This window comes from Scleropages formosus, chromosome 13, assembly GCF_900964775.1.
Source record: "Scleropages formosus chromosome 13, fSclFor1.1, whole genome shotgun sequence".
Lineage (NCBI taxonomy): Eukaryota > Metazoa > Chordata > Actinopteri > Osteoglossiformes > Osteoglossidae > Scleropages > Scleropages formosus.
The window spans coordinates 9465234-9473781 of NC_041818.1; the positions used below are offsets into that span (position 1 = coordinate 9465234).

The 8548-nt window shown below is 48.1% G+C and overlaps 1 protein-coding gene across 1 annotated transcript; it reads right to left on the reverse strand.

Moving 5' to 3' along the window:
• Positions 1 to 126: 126 nt before the first annotated feature.
• Positions 127 to 1821, reverse strand: LOC114912139 (glycoprotein hormone beta-5-like). The gene is made up of 3 exons (XM_029257638.1): positions 1661 to 1821; positions 669 to 894; positions 127 to 419 (listed from the first exon to the last, which is right to left on the reverse strand). The coding sequence occupies exons 2-3, from the start codon at positions 891 to 893 to the stop codon at positions 231 to 233; spliced, it is 414 nt and encodes a 137-aa protein (XP_029113471.1). The 5' UTR covers position 894; positions 1661 to 1821; the 3' UTR covers positions 127 to 230.
• Between the last annotated feature and the right edge of the window lie 6727 nt (positions 1822 to 8548).

Genomic DNA, 8548 nt, shown 5'->3' on the forward strand with positions numbered 1-8548 from the left:
CGACAAACCAACAAATAAACCATTCGTTGATTCATCTCAGGTCTGTTGTCATTTTTTATATTTGGCAAAGACACGGGTCCACAGAGAATGAACGACAAGCAGACACGGGAGGAGAGAGCAGCGAAATCGCGCCACTTTATTAACGTACAGCACAGCTCCATCATTTACCGCGGTCACTCTTAGCCGCAACCGGGTTCACGCTGTAAAGGCTCCTCACTGCGCTCTCTGCCTCACAGGGTCTCGCACTCGGTGTCCCGCGTGGAGCAGAGGGCGCAGTCGCACTGCAGAGCCGTCGGGTACGGGTACAGCGGCGACACGTGGGGCGGGCAGGCGGCCAGGCGGGCCGTCAGGTAGCGGGCGCGGCTGTAGGTGCAGACTCGGTGGTGCCGCTGGATGTAGGGCGGCTCCGGGACGGGCTTCTGCAGGGCTCAAGCACAGAGGAGGACGTGTCAGAGGGACGGCAGCGGGGAAGCGCCATCCAAACATCTCGGCTGCAGCATCACCTGCGACTCAAGGCCACCGCTCCACGTTATGGGGACTTTCCTGTGTCGCAGAGGACTCACACACACACACACACACACACACATTGTGCAGGTGGATGTTTCACCAGAGCTGTTCATAAAAGCCATCGAGGCTGGGTTAGGGGGTCCAGGCAATGGACGGCTCACCTCCCAGGTGCGGCATCGACCCCAGCACGCCTCGGTGGACACACGCAGGCCGCGGCAGCCCGGCTTCTGGGCCACGAAGGAGAAGTCGCGCACGGCGCAGCCGCGGAACGTGTCCAGCTTCGCGAGGGCGGCCGAAAGGGTGAGCAAGGTGAGCAGGGTGATCAGGGTGAGCAGGCCAAGGCCGAGGGAAGAGGTGAGCAGCGCAGTGCGGCAGCGCAGCCACATTCTGTGAGAGGAGCCACTTGTCGTTCAGTGAAGCTTTCTTTAAGGCACCCGGTAAAGCATATGGTAAAATACCATAGTCGAACATTCAAACTGTATTTCAGTGAGGTTTCACAGCCATCACTTCAGAACTGTTAATGTATAACTAAAGGAAGTAACTGTGACATATAATCGTGAGGGCAAACTGGAAATATTTTGTCTGCACTAACACGCACTAACACACACACACACACCGCACTTTCGAGTAAGAACCGGGCAGTTCGAATTCTATCGCGTTCGGAAAGGGCGCCGCCTGGCGGACACCAGTGGAACTGCATGGAAGCGCGTCCTGCGTCAACTCGCGCGGCGCTCTCACCCAAACTTCAAGGTGACATGTAAAACATGTAAAACAGCACTTTTACCCTCATACACTACAGTCGACACAGTTGTGCGGAAAATTTTCAGACGAATGGAGCCGTTCTCTTAAAATATCATTTATTTTTTTTAAGTGCAGCTCATTCAAATCGCACACAACTGCAAATGAATGCTGCATAAGTCTACTGTTAACGTCTTTAAATTAATTCAAACTCCGATTTCTTTATTTTTCCTTCGAAAACACAGCAGAAACAGTAGCCAACCTGTGTTACTGTCATGAAACATGATTAAAGCGAACAATAACTCATAATTCAGACAAGATTTTACACGAGTTGCAGCAATTCCGCTGTTCAGGGAAAAAAGTTTATTCATTATGTTGTACGTGAAAAGTTTGCGGTAAAAAGTAGGTGCCTTACCTGGCTTGTTCAGTCAGAGAGAAGAAACAGGTTCAGTGCGTTTTCAAAGAGCCTTCGGATGGTCAGATGGAGAAAAGCTCCATGTTGTCGTTTCTAAGCCCTTTAAGGACGGAAACGATGACATCACCGCGATGACAAATAAAGGTGCAATTAATTGTCGCATAAGGAGGAGAAGCGCGACTGTTAGTGCAGTGACGTCACTGGGGGTGCGAGGGGTGCGGAGCGCACGGGGTGGCACCATGATCGGAGGGGGGTGACACCAAAATGACTGTATAACATTTTTGTGCAGGGTTTCAGCAGAAATGTGTTTTTTTTAAAAGAAAAAAAATCCCCGTAGTCAGTTCTAAGAACAAAAAAAAAATTCATAAACCCAGACTACATGTATCAATAGCTAAAACACTGTGATAATTTAACTTTCCGAACCTTTCCAAATCTCAGCTAGAGTTCATTGGAAGTTGCTTTGGAGAAAAGCATCTGCTACATTTACTCACTTAGCAGATACTTTTCTTCAAAGTGACATCCGGTGAACTTTATGTAGTGTTACTATTCCCTCACACACCTTATTCACCGCGGTGACTTACACTGCTAGATACACTAATTACACTGGGTCACTCATCCATACATGGAACACACTCTCTCTGTCACTCACACACTATGGGGGAACCTGAACAGCATGTCTTTGGAGTGTGGGAGGAAACCAGAGCACCCAAAGACTTACACTGCTAGACACACTACTTACACTGGCTTACTCATCCATACATCAGTGGAACACACACACACACTCTCTCTCTATCACTCTCATGCTATGGGGGAACCTGAACAGCATGTCTTTGGAGTGTGGGAGGAAACCAGAGCACCCAAAGACTTACACTGCTAGACACACTACTTACACTGGCTCACTCATCCATACATCAGTGGAACACACACACTCTCTCTCTGTCACTCTCACACTGTGGGCGAACCTGAACAGCAGGTCGTTGGACTGTGAGAGGAAACCAGAGCACCGAGAGGAAATCCACGCAGACTGAGTGGGGATCGAACCCACCTCCTCTCCTACCACCCAGGCACCGTGAGACAGCAGTGCTACTGAAGCGGAAGAAGAAGTGAAGAACAAGGGAGCTGCATCGCTAATTGTCACCCAGGGAGGCTCTTGGCGTGTGGCCTGTCTGGAACCTTCTACTCTGTGTCCCTCCACCCTAGGGACAGCTGATACTGTAGTGGTTGTTGCTGCCTTTAGACCCGAAGGTTGCAGGTTTGCTCTCCGCTGCTGGCTGTAGTGCTCTTGAGTGAGGTACTTACCCTAAATGTTAAACGTTAACATTAAAAAAACATTTAAAAAAAAAAACATTGCCCAGCTGTATAAATGGGTAAGTAATTGTAACCTTAACAGTGTCAGCCAAATGAATAAGTGTGAAAATGTCCACATGAGTTCAAACTAGGCTGCTTGAGAGTGTGTGAACCCTACAGGGATGGATGTTATTACTGCACAAAATATTCAACTTATAAAATCAAAACATTAAAAAAAAAAACACACAATTTCCTCTCAACTAACATATGGAATTGGTTGTTACACACCTATTATAACTATATAATAACACTACATATAGAGTGTTATTATATAGTTATAATTTAATTTAATTATAATTAATTGTAATTTTATTTAGCTTCTACTAAACAAATAAATGTAAAGAAACGTAAATGTATTACATCGCATGACAAAGACTGCTTCTTATCAACGAACCAGTTCACGGTAAAACCAAGGGACACAGCGGTTTCACACACTTTACTTTGAGCTACAGGAAGGCCTGTACAGTACAGCACAGTAAAAAAGATCATTTACAGCCGGAGTCCATTCAAGGTGGCTCTCCGTCTAGTCAGGAAAGGGCATCCCGGCCGACTCGACCCTAGATCGGGCTCGACTGCATGGTAAGGTGAGGTAAGGTGAGGTAAATGAGACAAGGTGAGATAATACGTTATTGATCCCTGTAGGGAAAATCACCTACAGCAGCTCAGGATGATATCTAATGAAGTATACAGTATAATTACACCAAGAGAAATAAAGACAAAATAAATTACACCCTGACTAAGCACCTGAACAGCAATAGCATGGTAGTTTGAGCTGCTGCCTCTAGACCACAAGGTTGCAAGTTTGAATCCCTTTTCCAGCTCCAATACCCTTGAGCAATGTAATTAACCCTAATTGCTCACTCTATGAATGGTTGACTAGTTGTAAGTTGCTTTGGAGAAAACTGGCAGCAGAATTAATAACAAAATCAATATTTGCACATTGTGCCATGCAATAAAAATTAACTCAATGCACTTGTCTGCTTTGCCGTGTTGAGGAGCCAACAGGCCCTCGACTGGCTTTAGGGGGCCAAATGGCTGCTGCCGAGAAGGTTCCCAAAGTGCCTCTTTGTGCTCCGCAACCGAACGATCCGGTGACTAAAGGGGCTCGTGGCGATCGCTTCTTGGAGGGGATGTGAGCCATTGTTCGTAATGGACTCTGACTTCCTCCTCATCCTGCTCTCTGCCACCGCTTCCACTGAGTCAGGGCTCAGCACCACGATAGAACCTGCTTTCTTTACAAGGAGGTTGAGTCTGTGGGTCTCATCAGCAGAGATGTTCCTCTCCAGCACATGGCACTGGTGACTGTGGGTCTGATAAAACACGTGAAGACACAGAGGAAAGAACAATGAATGTGCACTTTTCTGAAGAAATTCAGAAACTGATGCTATGTAGCGAATGACACCGGACCGAATATTAACACTAGAGTAAACGCCCATGTATTTAGCAGGCTGGAGCCCGATCTGAAAGAACAATCACAGCCCATCGGCTAAGAACGACGCGGTCGGTTCATTGGTGTTTTCAACACGGTGCCTGGTCGGGAATGAAGCCGCTTTGATTCGATCGGTTGATGAATTTCAGCTTAGAGTACGAATCTGGGACTTTTTGTAAAGATGGAGTATTTTGCTGGACTGCCAAGTCTGAACAAAGACACCAAATACCTCGAACGAAGAGGGTTAAGTTGTAAGAGCTGCTTCATAACGGCCTGACTGTCGAGAGCTTTACCATGAAATGTTTAAAAGCGAACGACGCCGAGCCTTAAAGCATTTAAATGCATTTTTCTTGGAATTAATGTCCGCGGACCTTGATCATTCCCTCCTCCGTGTCTTTACATGTAGAATTTTACTACATGCGATGAACAAGCTCAGCTTTCTATGAAAGTTCAATCTTCTGTCTTTCCTAATACGCTGCATCTGTGTTGTGTGAGCAGTCCAGCTTGTTGCCGATGTGGACCCCCAGGTACGTGTAGGACGCGGCGTCCACGTGCTTTGCGCGCTGAAAGACACAGGCATTGATCCTGGAAACTTTACGTTATGCGAGGAAAGGGTGTCCTCTTCTACTGCGCATCCATGGATAAAACAGCCTGTGTAAGAAGGTGTCCGTACTGGGAGCCTTGTTTGTATTTTTTTTTTAATGTGGGCGACATGGTGAGCAGTGCTGTCGTTTCACAGTGCTTCGGCAGCGCGGGAGGATTTTGGTTCGATCCCCGCTCAGTCTGTATGGCGTCTGCGTGGGTTTCCGCTAGATGCTCTGGTTTCCTCTCACAGTCCAAAGACAGGCTGTTCATGTTCACCCATAGTTTGTAGGTGACAGAGGGAGTGTGTGTGTTCCACTGATGTATGGATGAGTGACCCAGTGTAAGTAGTGTATCTAGCAGTGTGAGTCTTCAGGTGTTCTGGTTTCCTCCCACACTCCAAAGACATGCTGATCAGGTTCACCCATAGCGGGAGAGTGACAGAGAGAGAGAGTGTGTGTGTTCCACTGATGTATGGATGAGTGACACAGTGTAAGTAGTGTATCTAGCAGTGTAAGTTTTCAGGTGCTCTGGTTTCCTCCCACAATCCAAAGACATGTTCAGGTCCCCCCGTAGTGTGTGAGTGACACAGAGAGAGTCTGTTCCACTGATGTATGGATGAGTGACCCATTGCAAGTAGTGTAACTAGCAGTGTAAGTCACCGCGGTGAATAAGGTGTGTGGGCTGATAACACTACATAGAGTTCATTGGAAGTTGCTTTGGAGAAAAGTGTCTCTGCTAAATGAATGGTTTTTTTTTGATTAGCTCACTCCACAAAAATGCAAAAGCCATGAAGTTACTGAAAAACTCACTCAAAATATAGGCCTATGCTTCATTTACATTTTCCAGTCCACATCTTTAAAAGTGTCATTATCTTATAAGCTGATCATAAATGCAATAATGTGCATTTACATTTATTTATTTAGCTGTTGCTTTTCTCCAAAGTGACACACAAGCTACTTACAATTACACACATACACACCCATTGTCTGAACCGCTTGTCCCATACTGGGTCGCAGGGAGCCGGAGCCTAACCCGGCAACTCAGGGCGTAAGGCTGGAGGGGAGGGAACACACCCAAGACGGGATGCCAGTCCATCACAAGGCACCCCAAGCGGGACTCGAACCCCAGACCCACTGGAGAGCAGGACCCGGTCCAACCCCCTGTTCCACCGCACCCCCTGTTAATTACAGTTATTTACCCATTTATACAGCTGGACATAGTTTGGGGGGGGGGGGGTTTGGCCAGGTCCTCCTCCCTGGTGGGTTTGGGGTTCGAGTCCCACTTGGGGTACCTTGTAATGGACTGGCGTCCCGTCCTGGGTGTGTCTCCTCCAGCCTTACGTCCTGTGTTGCCAGGTGAGGTTCCGGTTCGCCGCGACCCCACTTGGGACAAGCGGTTTCAGCCAGTGTGTGTGCGCGCGCATAGTTTGTGCGGGATGAACAACATTTACGGGACAGTTTAGCATTCCATGCTGAATAAAATGACGTGCTCTCGTTGGTTTGCTCCAGCTGCAGCGCGTGAACACGTGAGCACCAGGGCGGGCCCTGCCTCGCACCCGGAGCACCGCGAGCACGGCGTGCCGTGAACGGTTTCCGAAAGTGCGAAACCGGCGGCGTTCGACGACACAGAACGACACCGCTCCTTAAAAATAACAACATTCACTCTCATTTTCACGAGTATTTTTATTATTTCGTTTTTTTAAATTAAGATAAAACATTTTTTTTTCTTTTCTCTATTTCTTTGCCAGAAATCGTAGCTAAAAGAGGTTGTATGGAAGGACGGATGCTGTACAGCAAGTCTGCAGTTAGAAAAATGGCAGAACGGAGGGGGCGGCCTTGGGGGGGGGGGGTGTTCCGGCAAGGTTCCCGTCAACAGACCTCACACAACCCTGCTGTGGGCCGCGGGCGGGAAGCCTCCTAAGACCATTTCTCCGGTGCGGAAAAAAGCTCCCATCGCATTTATTCACACAGTTTGTCTTCGTGTACATTTACTTCGAGAGAGAGGGATGGAGACAAGCAGAAGAACAGTGTGTAGATTATACATCGGTGAACCGGAGCTGAAAGCGGGTGAAAGGAAGACGGTGGCTCGGGGGGTCGGGGGGGGCGTTCGGCACAGTTCGGTTCAACGGTGTGCAGTGCTTCTCGCCCGTGAGCGTTGGCTTTTAGTTCACGTCTGGCACCGGTGTACACCTCGCAGTAATTTCGTTTAAAATATATTGCTCCAAGAAAACGGCTACATCGGTGGGTTTCGGAGAAACGCCCAATACGTTGTCGCGAACGTTACGAGTTTTTGTGAAGCGGATCGTAACGTTACGTCCGGTGCAACAAGCGGATGGGAGAAAAACGTTACGGGAAGTCTGCAGGATAGGAAGAGGCCAGCTCGCGTGTCGTGTCGTGGTGTTAATCACTTTTTTTTTTTTTTTTTTTTTGTATTTTTTCGAGTATTTTTATTTATGAAAAAAAAAAAAACGTGTCGGTCGAAGACCAAACGGCCATCCGATCTGTCCCGTTCGGCTCGATTCATATTGCAGAAGCAGTGTCGCGCTGTAAAAACTGTGCAGAATCCTGTCTAAACGGTGCGTCGAGTGAGGAACGTGACCGCGCAACCTCACGGTGTATAACCTATAGTGGTGTCAGAAGTGGGATGGAACCCAGGGATGGTTCGGATCATGGTCTGGAGACGTCCCTGTGCACAACCTCATCCGGCAATACATCTAAAACATCCCTACCCTCGTCTAACAACGTATCTATAACATCCTGACCCTCGCCCGCCAATATATGGATAACCGGGAATTACTCTATAAATAAGAAAAGAGAACGTTGTTAAGGATCTCAGAGCTGCCGCTCACGTTTGGGAGCAGCTGGATGTTCCCATTCAGTCGGCACCTTATAAATATGCTACGTAGATTCTATTTGGACAGTTTTACCTTGGTAAAATATTATACATGTGGAGCGCTACAATATTTCCCATACCTGAATACATATATATATATATATATATATCTGTGGAAACCGGCCCAACTTCGGGTGTAACGTCAAGCTGTGTGTTCCATATCAGAACCGTAGAGCCCGCGGAAGGAAAAGGACAGAGAGCTCGCAGTAGAGGACACCTGCCGCGTGTCCCGGCTTTTGGTCTCTTGGACCTCGTCTTCGATCACGGTCGACCGAGCCGTTCGGAGCTGCCGTCCCGCCGTTAATTACACCGAATCGTTTGGGGGGAATTATGTACGATCTGGGACTGCGCTAATAAAAGGACAGAACTGAGATTTTTCATGCGCGAGTTAATTCTAAGCAAGTATTAAAATCCATCCGGACACCGAACCGGTAACGGGCAGGTCGGACAGCGGATCGCCGGGCTTTCCTGTGCTCCGCAAGGCCCGGCAAACGAACCGAAGACACGTACGCAGGAATACGCGGTCTAAATAAACACGCGGCACGAAGTATGCGAACGAAAACGAGAACGAGGACCGAAGCGGATCGGGACGCTGGCAAAGAAACAACGGAACGCGGAGGCAGTGGTACCTCCGA